This window comes from Hyperolius riggenbachi, chromosome 1, assembly GCF_040937935.1.
Source record: "Hyperolius riggenbachi isolate aHypRig1 chromosome 1, aHypRig1.pri, whole genome shotgun sequence".
Lineage (NCBI taxonomy): Eukaryota > Metazoa > Chordata > Amphibia > Anura > Hyperoliidae > Hyperolius > Hyperolius riggenbachi.
The window spans coordinates 430,811,003-430,831,962 of NC_090646.1; the positions used below are offsets into that span (position 1 = coordinate 430,811,003).

Below are 20,960 nucleotides of genomic sequence, written 5' to 3' on the forward strand. Positions count from 1 at the left end.
TAGAATGGATTGTTTTATGGTGGCCACTAATGATCCAATCTTTTTCATCCAATCTTACAATTTCTATGTGATATATAAATATATATATATATATATATATATATATATATATATATATATATATATATATATATTAGTATTTATATAGCGCCGACATATTACGCAGCACTGTACAATGTATATATATTTATATATCTTGTCACTATCTGTCCCTCGAAGGAGCTCACAATCTAATCCCTACCATTGCCATATGTCTATATTATATAGTGTAAGTACTGTAGTCTAGGGACAATTTTTAGGGGGAGCCAATTAACTTATCCGTATGTTTTTGGAATGTGGGAGGAAACCGGAGTGCCCGGAGGAAACCCACGCAGACACGGAGAGAACATACAAACTCTTTGCAGATAGTGCCCTGGCTGGGATTCGAACCAGGGACCCAGCGCTGCAAGGCGAGAGAGCTAACCTCTACGCCACCGTGCTGCCCATCTATCTATCTATCTATCTATCTATCTATCTATCTATCTATATATATATATATATATATATATATATATATATATATATATATCTATATATCTCTCTGCCTAAATTATCCATTCAGTATAGTCACTCAATTCCCATACCTCTATACTACATAGATGTGGTAGAGTTTGATTATAAAGATCGGATCATTAGTGGTCACCTTTACCTGTTGGGTATCTGTGTGTGTAGAAATTGGACAGTGCTGCTTTTTTTTAATGTGATGAAGTGGATGTATTATATAGACCTCCTAAGTGTCCTGGTGCTAATATGTACCTTTGAGCCTTTTTGATAAGGCTAGTGTCATGCTAGGTACACACAATACAATTTCCCGTCAGATCGACAGGTAACCTGACAGAAAGTTGCATCATGAGTACATGTCCAAACTGCTCCAGATCAATAATAGGATCGATTTTCAGATCATTACTTCACAAAATCCATCCTATTATCGATCGGGAGCAGATCGGACAAGTTGGACCCTTCAATCTTCACATTGTGTGTACCTAGCATCAGAAGGATACAGTGCTGGCTTCACCGCTATACTGCTGGTTCTATCTCTTATCTGCTGCCCTGTAGTTAGTGTTTGAGCCTACAGAAACAAGGAAAAACAGCAGTCACTTGTGAATGTAAAGAGAGGGCAGAATACACTTGTGCATGGATGTTAAGATTATGCAGTTGTGATTTGGGGGCACCAAAATAGAATTTAGATTATGTTTTTGTTTATAGTAGTCTTTTGCAATGGAGACAGGCAGCAGAGTAAGAAAAATCAGAGAATCTGTGTATACAGTACTTAAGATACAGGGCTACTCTACTGAATGCTGAATTCGGGTTAGAGAAGAGTTATTATATACATTAAGGTTGTTTTACACTGCATTTAATAGATTAGATGTTAGATTTGAATCCACTAAAAATCTGTTTACAAATAAGTATGTGTCAGTCAATGCTGAGTTGTTGTATTGATTTGAGCATTGATCCAACATCTATTCCTTATCTTATTGTATTTAATAAGTGCGGGGGGGGGGGGGGGGGTCAACCGTGGGTGGCAACAGTAAGTCACCAAGGCTCCCATAGCTTTGTATTGCATTGTGCAGTACAAATCTAGTGATGGCTGTTGTTGTGTAATCAATATTTGATATGGTTTCTGCTAAAATTCTGTCTAATATCCAGTCGTATAGTGGTATCAGTAACTTATCAACTGATTACCTGGTCTACCACACTTCTACAAGTATAGAGCATTAAGGTGGCCATACAGTGATTGATTTTGGTGTTCAACCGACCAATAGCTTACATTTTTTTTTCTTATCAAATCTATTCAGATTTTGTAGGTTTGATTGATTCAAACCAATCAGTATCTCTGTCAGATAATGAAAAGAAATGTTCTGTCAGGGCTGGAACCCACAAACGCTTTTGGCAGCGTTTTGGCAGCACTGCGATACGCTAGCAGTTTGCCAAAACGCTGGGCTAATGTTAATGGATGGGGCAACTTCCACAGGAGCGTTTGCGTTTCTCAGAAACGCAAACGCAGGACGTGCAGCATTTTGGGAGCGTTAGCGCTTCAATGTAAAGTATTGAACCGCTAGCGGAAACGCTCAGCAAAACCTAAACTGAGCGGTTTTGCTAGCGTTTTGCGGTTCAGCACACTGTAACAAAATGAAAAATAATTCACAGGACCAATCAGGATAAAAACGCAAAACGCTAGGCACCCGCTGGGGAAAAAAATACAATGTTGCAAAACACGACCAAAAACGCGCATGAATCCGCTTGCAAACCGCTCAGACAAAACGCTAGCGGTTGCGTTTTGCGTTTGCGGTTTTCAGTGGGTTCCAGGCCTCAAACAGGATGGAAATCTTCCATTGATTGTACAAGATATTGCATATCAGTTAGAATTCATTGTTTAACATTTTACATGTGCCCCATCAGCTTGCTGGAGAGGAAAACATGGTTAGGCCTTACGACTCACTTCCTGAACAGTTTGACAGCAGAAATCTACCAGACATTGATTCCAGTGTGTGGAGCACTGAAGATCTCTCCATGTCAAATCGTTTTCTGATTGGGCATAGTTTGATCAGTGTATGGCCACCTTTAGGGCTGATTCACAATGAGACCTTTTTGGCCTCACAGATAACAGGTCTTAACTACATTACTTGTAAGTGGTGAAGAGGCTGAATATTCTTCATTTTGCTGTGTGTCAACGCTAACAATCCACAAGCTGCCACAATTGTAACCTGCGTTGTAGATTGGCCATCATGCTACTGGAAAACCGGCAGCAATTTGAATTAGGTCAGGGACCAAATGTACAATGGCAGTACCCATTACTGTGTGATTTTTTTTTTTTCTTTTTTTTTTTTTTTTTGCCCTCTTACTAATGTTTATATTTGTATACTAATGTGAACAATAAGACCATGCAAAACTGGCCCACTGTTCACTTTCTTCATTACAAACTGCTGCAGTAAAAGGCATTCAGTGACATAGTAGCTGCTTTCCCATGGGAAAGAGCCACAAGCAACAAGCATGCCATTGTCAGTATAGCTAGCATGGCTGGTGCTGATGGCACACCTCTTCCTCCATCAGGACCTGGCCACATAGGTACCCAAAAGACACAATACTTTGTTTGGCCAAAGAAACCTGTTTGGTTAACCACTGGAGGTTATGTCACTGCAAAGTATTGCTGCTGCTGCTGCACGTGACAATAGATGTCTGCTTGAAACTTGCCATGAATGTCTCTTGTTTGCATGAACATTCGGTTAATTTTGTGTCTTTGGTAATGCCTGTCATTGCTTACTGGGCTTTCAGTCAATGCCACACTTTTCTGTCCAGCAAATGTGTGCTGAAGCTGTGCTGTCAGAAAGCAATGTCTGTTGTTTGCACTGTGTATGAACCTGAGGTAAGGATATGGAGGCAAACACATTTATTTCCATTTAAATAATACACATGGCCTGGCTGTCCTGCTGACCCACTGCCTCTAATACTTTAAGCCATAGACCCTGAACAAGCATGCATATCAGATGTCTATGACAAATCCCACAAGATTAGCTACATGCTTGTTTCAGGTGTGTGATTTAGGGCCCATTCACACTTGAGCGCTTTGCCGGCAATTTTGGCAAAACGCTCAAACACTAGCGCTTTTCGAAGCGCTAGGGTAATAAGTCTATGGGCCTGTTCTCATTTGGGCGATTCGCGCTAATAGCCGCAAATTGCCCAAAACCGCTAAACGCAAACGCGTAGCCTGCACCATTTTCAGGCGATTTCCCGGCGATCGCATTTTAGTGCTATAGAAGTGCTAAAATCGCCAGGTGTGAATGGTGTTTTTTGGCGTTAATCGCCAAAAAACACCAGAGCAAAACACTAGCAAAATCGCTAGCGATTTGCAATCAGCAAGTGTGAATGGGCCCTTAGACCCTACTGACCAGAGAGATAAGCAGAACAGCTGGTATTGTTTAAAGGACCACTATCGCAAAAAAAAAAAGTAGGCAGTTAAAATCTGACAGAACCAACAGGTTTTGGGCCTTTCCATCTCTTCATGGGGGATTCTCAGGGTTTGCTTTCAACAGCATTTCTTGAACAGCAATTTAACTTCCAAAATAGTAAGATACCAGCCGGCCTCCCTAATCACTTGCACACTATTATGTCAGTTAGACTTTGCAACTGCTGTTCAGGAAATGCTATTGAAAACAAAAGAAAACCCCAAGAATCCCACATGAGGAGATGGACTGGCCAAATACTTGTCAGTTCTGTCAGATTTTAACTGCCTACTTTTTTCGCAATAGTGGTCCTTTAAAAGGCAATAAATATGGCAGCCTCCATATGTCTCCCACCTCTGGTTCCTTTTAAAGTAAACCCAAGGCGAACACAACAAACAATCGGAGGTGAACCTAATGTAAAAAATAAATACTTACCTAAGAAGAGGTGTCCTCCTGGAAATCCTACCCAGCACCCTCTTTAACCTTCCTGGCAGTTCGGGGTAAGCCGCGCAGGAGGTTTTCTCAGGCCCTGCTGGGCCGATTCGCGTAATTTTTTTTTTTTTGCTGGACGCAGCTAGCACTTTGCTAGCTGCTAGCTGCGTCAGCATACCGATCGCCGCCGCCCCGCGCTCGATCGCCGCTATCCGTTGCGCCGTGCCAGGCAGCGCTGAGGGGTGGGCCGGGACTCCCAATGACGTCGGTGATGTCATCCCGCCCACGTCGCCATGGCAACGGGGGGAGCCCTCTAGGAAATCCCGCGCGAATCCCGGCTAATGTAACTCAATGGGGCTGCATTTTGCGACATTTGGTTTCAAGACTACTCCTCACGGTTTAGGGCCCCTAAAATGCCAGGGCAGTATAGGAACCCCACAAGTGACCCCATTTTAGAAAGACACCCCAAGGTATTTCGTTAGGAGTATGGTGAGTTCATAGAAGATTTAATTTTTTTGTCACAAGTTAGTGAAAAATGACACTTTGTGAAAAAAAACAATAAAAATCAATTTCCGCTAACTGTTGACAAAAAAATAACATCTTCTATGAACTCGTCATACACCTAACAGAATACCTTGGGGTGTCTTTTTTTCTAAAATGGGGTCACTTGTGGGGTTCCTATACTGCCCTTGCATTTTACGGGCCCAAAACCGTGAGTAGTCGGGAAACCAAATTTCTCAAAATGACTGTTCAGGGGTATAAGCATCTGCAAATTTTGATGACAGGTGGTCTATGAGGGTGCAAATTTTGTGGAACCAGTCATAAGCAGGGTGGCCTCTTAGATGACAGGTTGTATTGGGCCTGATCTGATAGATAGGAGTGCTAGGGGGGTGACAGGAGGTGATTGATGGGTGTCTCAGGGGGTGGTTAGAGGGGAAAATAGATACAATCAATGCACTGGGGAGGTGATCGGAAGGGGGTCTGAGGGTTTGGCCGAGTGATCAAGAGCCCACACGGGGCAAATTGGGGCCTGATCTGATGGGTAGGTGTGCTAGGGGGTGACAGGTGGTGACAGGGGGTGATTGATGGGTGTCTCAAGGTGTGATTAGAGGGGGGAAATAGATGCAAGCAATGCACTGGCGAGGTGATCAGGGCTGGGGTCTAAGGGCGTTCTGAGGGTGTGGGCGGGTGATTGGGTGCCCTAGGGGCAGATTAGGGTCTAATCTGATGGGTATCAGTGACAGGGGCTGATTGATGGGTGATCAGTGGGTGATTAGATGGCAGAACAGATGTAAACAATGCACTTTGGAGGTGATCTGAGGGTAGATCTGGGGCAATCTGATGGTGTGGGTGGGTGATCAGATTGCCCGCAAGGGGCAGGTTAGGGGCTGATTGATGGGTGGCAGTGACAGGGGGTGATTGATGGGTGGCAGTGACGGGGGGTGATTGATAGGTGATTGACAGGTGATCAGTGGGTTATTACAGGGAAGAACAGATGTAAATATTGCACTGGCGAATTGATAAGGGGGGGTCTGAGGGCAATCTGAGCGTGTAGGCGGGTGATTGGGTGCCCGCAAGGGGCAGATTAGGGTCTGATCTGATGGGTAACAGTGACTGGTTGTGATTGATGGGTGATTGATGGGTAATTAGTGGGTGTTTAGAGTAGAGAACAGATGTAAACACTGCACTTGGGAGGTGATCTGATGTCGGTTCTGCGGGCGATCTATTGGTGTGGGTGGGTGATCAGATTGCCCGCAAGGGGCAGGTTAGGGGCTGATTGATGGGTGGAGGTGATTGACGGGTGATTGGCAGGTGATCAGGGGGGATAGATGCATACAGTACACGGGGGAGGGGGGGGTCTGGGGAGAATCTGAGGGGTGGAGGGGTGATCAGGAGGGAGCAGGGGGCAGTTTAGGGTTAAAAAAAAAAAACGTCGACAGAAAGTGACAGGGAGTGATTGATGGGTGATTAGGGGGGTGATTGGGTGCAAACAGGGGTCTGGGCGGTGGGCAGGGGGGGGTCTGAGGGGTGCTGTGGGCGATCAGAGGGAAGGGGGGGGCAGGATCAGTGTGCTTGGTGCAGTGCAGTGTAGGGTGGCTGCAGCCTGCCCTAGTGGTCCCTCGGACACCGGGACTACCAGGGCAGGAGGCAGCCAGTATAATAGGCTTTGTATACATTACAAAGCCTATTATACTAAGTACATGCGGCGATCCGGGTGCTAGTAACCCGCCGGCGCTTCCGAACGGCCGGCGGGGTACAGCGTGAGGGGGGCGGAGCCAGTCGCCGGCGGCTGATCGCGTCACGAATGATGCGATCGCCGCATAACCACGCCTGCAGCCGCCCCCGCCGATGGGCGGATTGCGGTCGTTTAGGCCCGGACTTTGCCGCCGCCCATCGGCTGGGGGCGGTGCTTAAGTGGTTAAAATAAAAAGTGCTACCGCTTATCACAAAACTTAGATTATGTTCCTGTCACAATTTATGGTGAAGATATTTGATTCTGAAATAATGCTGAAGTGTATTTTTCACTAATGAACTGAGAAAATAAAAGTATTTTTAATGGTAAAAATTAATCTCATTAGCTCAGGAAACATATATTCCCATTCACCAATTAGTGCTGCATCAGATAGTGCCAGAAATGTGCACAGGAGCAAGCCCAATCCTACACAGCACTGCTTCTGCTACAAGACATATATCTATTGACTCGTGGCTTACATGAAGTCACAGGAGACATAGATATAATGTAGTGGTAGATAAAGTGGTTAAGAACTGATGCAGATTTCCATACGCGATTAAAACGTGTGCTAGTGGAAATGGGCCCTAATGCAAGTCTGAAGCGGGAAAAAAGGCACTCGCCTAAGGAGAGGGAAGGCTCTGGGTCCTTTAGAGCCTTCTTGTTCTCTTCGCAGTGCCTGTGTTCCCGCGCTGGATCTCCAATTAGCAGTCTCGGTTGGAAACTGCTCCCTTCCGTCACTTCCACCACTGAGGTACTCTACAGCAATCTTCGCCTGAGTGCTCCTGAAGACGGCAGCGTGCACGCGCAGTACGGAATGGCCATCTTTGGGAGCACTCAGATTCCCGAAGATTGATGAAGAGTCCCTCAGTGATGGAAGAAAGCAGTCTCAGACCTCCGATCGGTCGGAGACAGCTAATGGGGGATCTAGCTCTGGAACGCACACACCATTAGAAGAATGGGAAGGTTCAGACTGTGCTCCTCTTGATTCGCAAGTGTGGCTATGCCTGCGCAGTAGCACAGAGATGCTTGTGCACACGTGCCCGCACGGTTGCGATTACAAATCCGACAAGCCTTTGTCATATTTCTTTTGGGGGTCTGAGTGCGGCAACAGTGGGGGCCAGGAGAATGTGTTCAGTATTTGTTTTCTTACAAGAGGTTCGCCTTGGGTACACATTAAGATATTCTGTCACCTGACATTATTCTTCATGATCACTTAAGATGACTGCATGCCATTCTTCGTTATCACTTCTGATGACCGTATGTCAGCAATCCCCATTAAAGGGCGCAAAAATGCTTATCGGCCAAATAAATCTAACATGGCTTCTTGCAGAAGTATCAAAGCTAGAGAGACTAAAATGAACATAAGATTGTACGTATTGACAGTGTTGAAGGCAAAAAAATGATTTTGCGCTGTCAGTCTTGTTGGTTCAGGCAGCCTTCATCTTTTGCATATGTTAATTATGTTGCAGTGTCTGTTGGGTCATACGCACCATTGTCCATCTGGTGCTGGTGCCACCCGTGTGGTCCACCTGCCGCCGTCTTATTCTGTTCTGCTGCTGGCACCCCAGCTCAGGTTCACTGAAACCTATGCTGTGAACAGCCTATAAGAATGGACACTGTCTGTTCTCATAGGCTTCCATTGAGTCTGTCACCATCTGCTGTATCGTCAGTCTGTCTCCAGCCTCATCTGCTCAGAGTGCTCCCACGTCGCCATCCTCCTCTGCCCACAGCTTCGGGAACGGGGTCCTGTCACTTCCGTCAGTCGCAGCCAGTCTGATGTAAGTGAAGTGCGCCCTCCACATATCTCTCCAGTGGCTGCTGGAGAGATACGCAAACAGCGCACTTCACTTACGTCAGACTGGGTCCGACTGTCGGAAGTGACAGGACCCCGTTCCCGAAGCTGCGAGCAGAGGAGGACGGCGGCGTGGGAGCAATCGGAACGGATGGGGATGGAGGAAGCCCCAGGTATGTATAAAACATTTTCTTTATCTCAGCTCTGAGTCCCTTTTTTAAGCTTGGTACACACTATCAATTATGATTGGCTAATCGCTGACCAATTTTACCTCTTCTTTGTAGTGTGATGGTCAACAGATATTCAATACGATGAACAGATTGTGTAGGTAAACACTCATACTACATGGAAGTGGTAAAATTGGTTAGTGATTGGCTAATCATAATTGAAAGTGTGTACCAGGCTTTACTGTTGATAGAGAGCAAGGTTGATTCTTCCATGTGAAAACTAAGTGAAACCATCGCATACAATTTTTTTTTTTTTAATTAACATTTGCTGTGCAGGAAAATGGAAATTTTAGACCATTTCTTAGTAGGGTTAGCATCATATTTAACTATGTTTTTCTCATCATGTCACATGACCACAGCAAAAAATACTATTTGCATTTTGTGGTTTTCTTAACTGATTAGTTTGAAAAAAAAAAACTCCATAAGGGGGAGTATTGTTGACTGTTGTGTCATGTTTGGGACATAACAACTGAAGGGAGTGTCATTGCACCACCCCGTGGATCTTCATTTGCAACTTGTGCAAAGCATGTGCATACTTTGCATTGTTGTTGGTATACAAACATAAACATATCTGACTAATGTTTTGACTATGTAAGCCATGTTAATGCCTTGCTCAATGAGCAATAAGTCAAGTCATTTGTACTGGTATTATACAGTATGTCACCAATGTAGACTTAAAGGTGCACTATGGTGAAAATTTTTAAAATGTAACATATGTGCAAACCTATACAAATTTAGAAGTATGTTTTTTCCAGAGTAAAATGAGCCATAAATTACTTTTCTCCTATGCTGCTGTCACTTACAGTAGGTAGTAGAAATCTGACAGAAGTGACAGGGTTTGAACTAGTCCATATCTTCGTAGGGCATTCTCAGGGATTTATTTATTTTTAAAAACACTTAGTGAATGGCAGTTGCTCTGTCCAACTTCCAAAAAACTGTGTAGCAAGCAGGGAAGCTGGCCAGCATCATTTTTTAACCACCTTAGCGGTATGGACGAGCTCAGCTCGTCCAGTACCGCCAGAGGGTGCCGCTCAGGCCCTGCTGGGCCGATTTTGTTCAAATAAAGTGCAGCACACGCAGCCGGCACTTTGCCAGCCGTGTGTGCTGCCTGATCGCCGCCGCTCTGCGGCGATCCGCCGCGAGCAGCGGCGAAAGAGGGTCCCCCCAGCCGCCTGAGCCCTGCGCAGCCGGAACAAATAGTTCCGGCCAGCGCTAAGGGCTGGATCGGAGGCGGCTGACGTCGGCTGACGTCCATGACGTCACTCCGCTCGTCGCCATGGCGACGAAGTAAGCAAAACACGGAAGGCCGCTCATTGCGGCCTTCCGTGTTACTTTTGGCCGCCGGAGGCGATCAGAACGCCTCCGGAGCGCCATCTAGTGGGCTTTCATGCAGCCAACTTTCAGTTGGCTGCATGAAATAGTTTTTTTTTAATTTAAAAAAAAACCTCCCGCAGCCGCCCTGGCGATCTTAATAGAACGCCAGGGTGGTTAAATCCTTTTTAGGAAATATCTTTATAAAGAAGAAAAGCCTTGCTGAGAATCCCCTATGAAGAGATGGACTAGTCCAAAACCTGTCACTTCTGTCAGATTTCTACTACCTACTGTAAGTGACAGCAACATAGAAAAGTAATTTATGGCTCATTTTTATTCTGGGAGAAATGCACTTCTCATTTGACTATGTTTGCACATATTTAAAATGTTACAATTTTTTTTGCCATTTTGCCCCTTTAGGCCGAATGTTTTGGGAGATTTTCACACAGCTTTATCGGTTACTGACCAGACCTACTTATGTGACCAGTAAAAATTAATTGCTATTCTTCTATTCCTTTTCCACCTACAGGTATCTAATTTTTCAGTGACATTATACAGTAGATGCTAAATGTCTATACATCTGTATCTAACCTGCTCTGCTTCTTCTTTTGCAGGGAATGTAAGGAGTCCATGGATCCCAGGGGTCTGACTGTGTAGTGATGGTTTCTAGCTGTATATGGCAGCAGACTTGCACAGAGCATTGAGGCACCATGACAGTGTTCAGACAGGAAAACTTGGAGGATTATTATGAGATTGGAGAAGAACTTGGAAGGTATGGAGAAATAATCATCAACTTGCTCGTGTGTTCCTATATCTATAAAAGCTGAATATTGATAATGGCAATTTTCATGAGTTGGGGAGTACCACAATCAAACAAATTAAACCAAGTGTGTGTGTGTGTGTGTGTGTGTGTTTTCCCATGACAGTGGAATGCCCACTGCTATGTTTATGCAGTATTATTGTTACGCAGTTGTATTGTGCTGAGGTTTTCAACAAATTCGCAACTAGCGTCATGAGCTGCATCCTCTCTATAGAATACCAGGATTATACATCTGAATCTATAATAATTATATGAATGTATCAAACTGACAGTAATACATGTTTGTTTTAGAGGGTGCCTGTTCTATAAATACTTTACATCTGTAATTAGTTACCAATGAAAGTTACATTACAGTTAGACCCGATTGTGAGCAAAGAGAAAGCATCCATTTACTGTCCTGAATTCTTAACTCTTTTTAATGAGAAAAAAGGAACACAGCCTAGTTGTATTAGGCTTGGAACTTTGCATACACATGTTTATCTCATCAGAACTTGTGTGTCAGTACAGGTACACTTTAAAAATGACAGCTTAACACACATTGGAATGTTTTGTTACCTAGGTAGAGCAGATGAGAAAAAAAGGCATGCTCCTCTGCCCTTAGTTTGACATGAAGTGGACCTGAACTCAGAACTTCCTCTCTGCTCTAAAAGACAAGCAGCAGTAATAACTTTTTTAAAGAAAAACATTTCTGTGTTTCAGCTGATAAAAATCCTGCAATAAATCTGCAGTGTCTACTTTACAAATTTAGTGTACAAATTAGCAGCCGTGCCACGGCATAGGCGATTCCTGAGCTGACACAGCTGAATAGATCAAATTGCACTGCTGATTAGTCACAGTTGAGGGGGAATTGGACAGGCCGAACTCTCTAGATACTTAAGGTGGCCACACACTATACAATAAAATGATCCGATTTTACTGCAATTCGATAAAAACGATCGTATCTCTCGAAAAAAATCGAAAGCTTTTTTTTAATTCGACTGAAAAATCTGATTGGATTTCCCGTTTTTTTTCCGATTTAAATCGATCCGGAATGCCAGATATTTCTGTACAATTTCTACTAAAGATTGTATGGTGTGTGTTGGATTGTCAATTTATTAATACACACCCCCTAGCAATTTTCTGAGAGTTTCCAATCACTTTTATCATCATTGGGGAAAAATTTAACATACGTGTGTGGTACATTGGTCATATTTTTGAAATGTTACAATCACTCAGAAAAATTGATTGCAATTCTTAAATTGAACAGATATTTTAAAAATTGTATGGTGTGTGGCCACCTTTACAGGGTGCATTTCTCTCCCTTTTCCTTCTGTCCTGTGCAAGAGTTCAGGTCCACTTTAAGAATTCTTCACACACTAAAATTAACCAAATAAAGGAAAAAGATTGATTCCCCACAAGCAAGTTTGTATTCACCAGGTAACATTTGCATGCCACTCCCATGTGAATCATGCGAACATATGTTGCTTTTACAGTTTGTCATTGCTTTTAGCTGCATCTGCTAGGAGCATGAACAGGCACAGCGTGACTCCCAGCAGCAGTATGCCTGGTTAGATCTGCAGAACACTTTTATTTACACTGGATACATCCATTAATTAGAGATATCTGCGCTAGCATGAACTGGTTGCTTTATACGATGGCTCTTTCTTTGCCGCTGTTCTGAGCATATATAATAGTAATTATGCTCCTCTGTGGGTAGCAGTAGGGCCATTAAAACTAGTTAAGTATTGCTCAGTTGGTTTACGTGAAGTTTGTGTAGTAATAATCCATCTGTATTCCGCACACTGCTACCTCAAGGCTTATTATAGAAAACATTCTTGGACTTTATTACTGTTTCCATTCATGATGAGGTTATGTTTTATAAATTAAATGTATTCCCTTCTGCATTTACAGAACTTCTTTGTTGTTGTGTAATTGCTTTGTGTCAGAATGACATCGGATTTCCCTTTGATGTTTATCATTCATTGTAAGCGTATCTGATAATGTGGTTAGGGTCACATGGGTAATGCTGAATGTTCCCTTCACAAGCTGTGTACTGGGTAATCTGTCTTATTAGCTGCATTATATTCAGCATGGTTATAGTTCTGATCTTGAGACACATGATCACTGCTTGTTCTTAGGAAGTTCTGTCTGCATTTTATAATCCACAGTACTGAAGAGTGATACTTGCATAGTAAATGTATATAATCATTAGAAAGACTTATAGGTTCATACGCCTAAAGTGAACCTGTCAGTATAGAAGTGCTTCCATTTTTTTATACAGGTAGGTGCATCAGGGTCCTTATTCTTCATCATTGTTATTGAACAAGCATGCAGCCAGTGAAGGGCTGAGACATCTGCCAGTTCAGTACTGGCTTGCCAATAGCAGTCTGTAGTATGGGGAAAGTAGTTGGTGGCATCTTTATTCCTAAAGTTTGTAATGGGTGGCAGATTATTGATTATACTGTGGCTGTGTAGTCTGAGTTGAGGAGTCAGAGCAATTTTTGGGTACCTGGAGTCGGTGGTTTCATAAACTGAGGAGTTGGATAATTTTTGTATCGACTCCAAATCTCTTGATTATACAAGTGATCAGTTCTTCCACTTCTTTCGAAAAAAGTGATTGGCTGAGAAGTGACTTTTACACCATGTTGCAGCTTTCAATCAGTTGTACCCAGAAAGACACAAGAGACGGCACACCACTGGCTGCAAACAATTTTGCTGTATTGGATCAAGTACACTACATGTTACGGATATTACATCCTTCCTCAGGTGTCAGCTGACACCTGAGGAAGGATGTAATATCCGTAACATGTAGTGTACTTGATCCAATACAGCAAAATTGTTTGCAGCCAGTGGTGTGCCGTCTCTTGTGTCTTTCTGGGTACTTCCTAAAGCCGTGGGAGCAATCCGGCTGGGACAAGGCACCGGCTTTAGTTACAGGTTTGTCTGACCTGTTGGACGCGCTCTCCAGGCATCTATAGTGTGTGGATTCAATCAGTTGTACTACTGCTCTGCTAGTTTTCTATCGCTTCATTCTGTACAAAATGATGCGTCCGTCCATCGACACTAATCATCAAATCTTTACCACCTCTCCGGATCAGGTTTCTGTCAGGTAAACTTTAGAAGACCAATGCAGATTTAATTCAACTAATTTTTGTTTTCCAGCCTACATAAGCCATTATTAGTAGGGCTTCTTTCAAACTATACATTATGCATTCGCAACTCAGCTGAAAAGTCGCATACGGTAGTGTTGCAGTTCAAATAAACAGTGAGGAATACAGTACAATGAAAGTATAGCTCACTGCCACTGTAAATGCGCACATTTCCCTGTAGTCACACTGCAAGCTGTGCGTTATCATGAGGGAACCCACTGCACCACAATCCATTTGCTAGCCCCAGAGGGATATCATTGCATCGCGCTGTGATGTGATATTGTCCATTGTGAAAGGAGCCCAGGGGCTTTATAGGAACAATGTGCAGGGCAAATCCAATTCAGGAGCCAACGATGAAATAATCAAGCTATCGATTCATTATTGGGATTTGAATTTGATTAACCACTTGCAAAACTGCCATCTCTAAACATTGAAAAATATATATCTCCAGTAGCAAGTTCTGTTTAACTCATGTGTCAGTAATTTTAAAGGATGAGCTGGCAACACTGTGCGATAGATGCACCTTGAACTTTGGACTCTCTCTTTTATGTGCATCTAGTGTACGTTGAGTACTGACAACTATTGCAGAGAATGTCACTCTCCTCAGTAAATGCATTTACACACTTGGGTAATGCTTACACACAGGCAGATTTTTAAATGCACACTTTAAAGTAGTACAGTAAAACCCCCGTTATCCTGAACTCTGGCATCCGGCAGTCTCAACCTACTGGCATGCCTGAGGGGGAGAACAGGAGCAAGGTGCAGCATAAGCCACTTACCGAAGCTTTGGGCACCATCTTTTACACTTCCTGCAGCTCCCAGCGGCTTTCATGCGTCCTCTGTGTACGGGTCGCAGAAGCCGCAGAGGGCCCATGGGGTGAAAAGTTTCTTTCCCTGTCCTGAGAGACTGAAAAGTGCACGGAGAGAAAAAGATTTCTGCTCTCTGCCCAGTTGTTCTAATGACTGCACCTGCTCAGCTACTGATAAGGAATCATACAAAATATTGTGTAGACAGTCCCTATTTAGTGTGCAGCAGAGTCTTGAGTACAATGCCCCAGCCTCTCAAGCCCCACCCCAAGTGCTGTGTACTGTGGTGATGTTGGAGAAGGCTGCAGAGCCAGTTCTGCTCCATCGGAGGACAGATTGAGTGTAATAAGCTGAGGCAGGGAGCACACTCGTTTGGCAGTTTTCTGTGTGCATTTCTCTGTATGCATTTTCTGCATACTATATTTGTCTGTATGTGTGAAAACATGCACATTTTATCACAGAAGCTAATGTAATTGATAGAGAATATGTGTGCAGTGCTTCACTGCTGTCAGTTTTTATCTGCCTGGCCTGCCTTTCCAATTTCTCTTTTGTGTGAGGGGGGGAAAGGGGGCCCCATCCAGTTTCACAGTGGGCTCAGTGGTTTCTAATTATGCCCCTGACTGTATACATACAGTAAGTACAGGTAGGTATTGGATGCTGCCATCCAGAAGCTAGCTAGGTGCTTTCAGTACACTTATTGCAAAAAGTACAGATGTGCAATTCACAAAGCTTTGTGCATTGGTAATTTATGCAAATGTACTAACATATGCATTAAAAAAAATAGAAGGCTGAACCATTGCTTTATAGGCAAAATTTATCAAAATAACTGATTCTCCATAACTGGTAGATGGCTGAACAGAGCAGTTTAGCCATAAGTACACTACTTGTCCATGTAAGCTTCTATGGCTAAATATGACTAAGTGGGACTTTAAAGGGGTATTTATCAATGTACCATTTTTGAGGACCAAGGGGTTAATTGGAAAATGCCAAAGACAGGTCATCCAACGGTAATTAAAATCCTAGCTTTATCAAATATTTCAAATTTATCAAAAATCACACATGACAAAGATGTTTAAAAGTACAATAATAGCACACTATAAAGGAGAAGCACGTTGTGATGTTTTAAATCTGATAAGTAGAGTACACATATCGCTGATTTGTCCCACTCATGTTTATAGAATAGGATCTGATACAGGATCTACAGGATACAGAGATCCCTGTAGAGAAGAAGTGCCGGTTTCAATATTTTAATTTTTCATACATAAAGCCATTTCATACATAAAGTTCATAAACTCAATGTGTTTCGTGAAACCTCTATACTGTAGTGTTCACTTCTTCAGGAGAGAATCCTGGCGTCATGTGAGTAAAGGAGGTTTCAGATTAAGTCTGGGTTCCCATGTGGTTCAAATTACGACTCACCTGTCGAAAATAGATTGGATCACAATCTGATGGAGTCCAAGCAATTAGGTACCCTTGCTGCCTTGTCCACAAATTGCAGAGCAGCTTAGTTGGATCTGTGAACATGCGTGGGTAAGGGCCAATTCACACTGGGCGCTTGCCTGTCGCTTCGGCGTTCGCGATTTGGCGTCAAAATCTTGCGATTTGCACTTGTGATTCCCGTCAATAGAATGAGAATCACAGCGCAATCGCCCCAAAGAGGCTGCATGCAGCGCGTTTGCGATCGATCGAAATTGCAAATGTATCCATACGAATACATTAGTAGCAACGCTTTGCTGATCGCTGACGATCAGCAAAGCGCTAAAAAAGCGACAAGTGTGAACCAGCCCTAACCACCATTACACTACTTATCCATGTAAGCTGACTGTATGGTACACAGCAGAAGCTGATGAAGAATTTTTTTTTTTTTTTTTTTTTTTTTTTTTTTTGTGCTACTTATCAACCACAGTCAATAGACTCCCCGACTAGCAACCACTCTGCCATTAGCTGTTGCTTCCACTGACATGAATGGGAATGCTTATCTGACATAAAGTTATTGAAAAGGCTGTCTATCTGCTACTTGAAACCAGGCTGTCAGTAAACAACATCCTGGACCCTCTACAGTCTGGCTTCAAGAAACACCACAGCTGTGAAACAGCCCTCATCCAAGTCTGCAACGACCTGCTCATGGCAAGGGACAGAGGGGAATGCTCCATCCTAATCCTGTTGGATCTCTCAGCGGCTTTTGATACAGTTGACCATGAAATTCTGCTTAACAGACTGCATGAGTGCTGTGGCATCAGTGGATCAGTCCTCCGGTGGTTCAGATCATTCCTGACTGACAGAACACAGAGAGTATCCCTAGGACCTATCATGTCCAAACCTGCACCTCTACAATTCGTAGTGCCACAAGGATCAATCCTATCCCCTCTGCTGTTTGCAATCTACATGTTGCCACTCGGTACACTTATCCAACGACATGGCCTGACGTACCACTGCTACGCCGATGACACACAGCTATACCTGTCCTTCAAACCTGGTGGAACAGACCTTACTCCAAAAATAAACTCTTGCTTAGCTGAGCTACAGGCATGGATGAATGATAACTGGTTGAAACTATATGCTGACAAAACTGAGGTCCTCTTTGTCTAAAGCCAGTGCTCGCCATCAAAACAGCTCTATCCTAAAGCAACACCAATCAGGATTGGGAATTCGGACATAAACAGCTCCAACCTTGTGCGCATCCTTGGCGTACTAATCGATGGGGATTTAAGTTTCAGAAACCAAATTTCATCTGTAGTTAAATCTTCCTACTTTCATCTGAATAACATTGCAAAGATTAAACATCTGATTCCCCCAGAGGATCTTCCAACCCTAGTTCACGCCTTCATCACATCACGGCTGGATTACTGCAATGCCCTTTATGCTGGCCTCCCCAAAAAGGACCTGCGTCGCCTGCAATTAGTGCAGAATGCTGCTACCAGATTGCTAACAAACCAGCCTCGCCACTGTCACATTACACCGATCCTTCGCTCACTGCACTGGCTACTAGTAGAATGGAGAATACTCTTCAAGATTGGACTGCTGATCCCTGCACAATCTGGGCCCTGGATACATGAAGGACTTGCTGAAGCTTCAGCACACCTCTCACAACCTCAGATCAGCAAGTTCTATAAAGTTGGTCACTCCCAGAGTGCACCTCAAAAAATCAGGAAATAGAGCCTTCTGTCATGCTGCCTCTACTCTTTGGAACTCCCTGCCACACCCAGTAAAGACAGCACCATCCCTGGAGCTGTTCAAATCCAGACTGAAAAGCCACCTGTTTAGCCTGGCATTTCCGGACTTATAAAATTCTTCCTCTGTACCACAATGGTCTGAGCCATGCTTATGCGCTTTGAGTCCTATGGGAGAAAAGCGCTCTTCAAATGTTATTTGTTGTTGTTGTTGACACAGGAGTTCACTGTGCTGCCAATCGGGGAGACTACTGTGCAGGTACCTGAAATGCTTTGTTCAGCCGCCTGGCAGGCTTTCACCGAGACATGGCAACACATAAAAATCCACCTTGTGTTTGGTCAGACTGTACGGTGTTAAAGTAATGGATCCATTGTTCACATCAATGCATTGTTTGTGTATGTGTGGTTTCCATGTGTGTTTGATTTGTGGAAACCAGATTTCTGAGCCACCATTTATGTGCATGTTGACAGTACAGTTCATTGTGTACCTGTGAACTGTAATTAAATGAGTGAGTGAAATCCAGCCAGTAATCCAGTAACAGTGAAAAGAGATGGAAGATGACTGTCGCTTCCTCTGTGAGTGGCAGCATGCTATAAAGTGCCTGAAATAAAGCAACTTTCCCATCTTCCATGCTTAGAAGTCTATCTCATATAAATGATGCTGAGTATATGGTGGATCCAAACCTGTTATTTATACCCTAGCTCTTTACAAATCGCTATCATAATGGGTCTTTCTACAGCAGAATAAACCTTGGTTGTGAGAGATAGCATGGTCCTGAGAGTAGTAGGCTCAGTGGCTTGGGCATTCTTTTATACCTTTTTTTTTTTTTAAAGGGGTTCTGTGGTGATCTGGAAAAACAAAAAGTGTCACTTACCTAGGGCTTCTAACGACCCCCTGCAGATATCCTGTCTCGCGCCATCACTGAAGAATCCTCCGTTCCCCCACCACGGGTCACTATCGAATTATTTGTCTAACTAGACGACTGTCACTGCGGCTGCATGTCCGGGAGCTTACTTCGCAGGTGCAGCACAAGAAAACTTTGTACTGCGCCAGCGCAGTAAGATCCCGGAGATGCGAGCGGGAGCGATGACGCGAGCAGACGCAGTGGCAATCGTCTAGTTAGATGGATAATTGGACGGTGACCCACGGCAGGGAACGGAGGATTCTTCAGTGATGGCGCGAGACAGGATATCTGCAAGGGGCCGTTAGAAGCCCCAGGTAAGTGACACTTTTTGTTTTTCCAGACCACCACAGAACCCCTTGAAGGTATTAGAATATAGATGACAAATGTTTAAATCCACAATTTACGATCAATTCAATATTTTGTCTAATTGGGCAACAAAATTGTACAGTAGAGGAACTATCAAAGAAACTGTCCTTCTGTAAACACCACATACCTATAGAGCTTTTAGCCAGCAACAATAGAAAGCTTTTCAGTGGACTCTGATGACAGCAAAAAAAGGTTGGCTAGAGCTGTACAATATAAATAGGTTCCGCTTCTCTGTCATTATTTGCAGAGGAATGATTTCCTGTTTGTTTCTGCCCTGCTTACACATGCTGCTTTTTCACACATCATATGAAAACAGCTAAGGGATTTTTTTAGATACAGTGAAGGACCTGTGCTGTTTTTTTTTTTTTCAAAAATATGTGGCATTTAGAATTTAACTTTGATAGTTGTCCTTTAAGTCAGTTATCTCTGCATATTGCTTGGCTGATTAGTGACACATGAAACGGAATACCCTGAAACCCCTCATCGGGTCTAAACCCCACACCATGTGGTCTTGACCACTACTTTAATTGTCGTGCACTGCATAGCAAGTAGAGAACTGTGATTGTTTCAAACACCTAACGGTATTTGCTATTTCTGCAAATACCGGTAGGTGTTTGAAACAAACATCACTGTTCTCTACTTCATTTAGCCAGGTGAGCACCTGGCTGTCCTCGGCTTGCCTCCTCATCCTCCTGCTATGATGTAAGCAGAGTTGCGCCAGCCCTACATCTCCCCCCCCCCCCCCCCCATTGTACCCCACCCCCTTACTTTTTCATGCCACCCAGCTGGAAAGAAACTTGTTGGGAGAACACTGAAAACCTATTGTTACTGTTGTAGTTACTTTAACTTTTATTAGTTCAGCCTAATCATATGATAAATGACTGGAAATGAGTTCCTATGTTATTTGACAGGAAGGATTGTTTCTCTCCTAATACTGCATTTGTGTTGTATTGGTTCTGCTGCAGAGTTCTGTACTCATCTGTATCGTTCGCTGATAAAGGCCACAGTCTAACTTCTTTGGGCAGCCTTGGAGTAAAATTTCAACCGCCGTACTTAAATTTTAAAGTGTAAAATGTACCGGTACTTCCACACATATTGCTTGCGTATCCAGCTTGTTTGTCCTGCCTGCTTTTGCTTCTTGTCTGTTGCTTGTAGTATGCCAGTGTTTAAAGAAACTGACAGCTTTGTAAACTTCATGTGGAATGCTGTGAACTTTATGGTCACGATGAGAAAGGGAAAATACATGCACTTTGGACTCATTTAATTGCATTGTCAGTTATAGCCTGCAGTTATTTCCTGCTTCTCCTCAGCGTGACTAGTGAAAGTTATGCTATATTTTACCCCAGCTCTAGCCCACATTTTCATCTTGTTTCTGGTTAGATTGTAAACTTTTTACAGGTCAATCATCAGCATCGTCATTTTAACATGCGTTTGACTTCAGTTTGAAGTTGGCTAATCAGTTTGAGCTAGTGCACAAGGCCCATTTGTCTTCAGTTTGATTTCAGGTTTACCTCAGGCTAGTCCCAATTTTCCATTCACTGGTACTGCTGGGACATGAATTGAGTGTGAAATGGAAGTTTTACTGGGGCCTCCTTCTTCATGGTGCTGCTGCTCCTGTACTTCTACAGCCTTTTCTTGTGTTTCTTCATGGTCCCTGCAGAATAGAGCATGGAATATGATCCAAGTGCGACGTGCTTGGGTGTCCCTCTGTCCCCAGGAACAGCAGCAGCAGGTATGCAAAGAGAAGGGACCCAGCACCATCCTCAAGTTTGTATTAAGCACTTTTATT

General features: G+C 43.5%; 1 protein-coding gene across 1 annotated transcript in view; it reads left to right on the plus strand.

Moving 5' to 3' along the window:
- Nucleotides 1-20,960, plus strand: part of DAPK1 (death associated protein kinase 1) — a 264,648-nt gene that overhangs the window by 916 nt on the left and 242,772 nt on the right. The window contains exon 2 of the mRNA XM_068237212.1: nucleotides 10,590-10,747. Coding sequence (XP_068093313.1) covers nucleotides 10,686-10,747 — 62 coding nt within the window. The 5' untranslated portion in view covers nucleotides 10,590-10,685. The remainder of the gene's footprint in view (nucleotides 1-10,589; nucleotides 10,748-20,960) is intronic.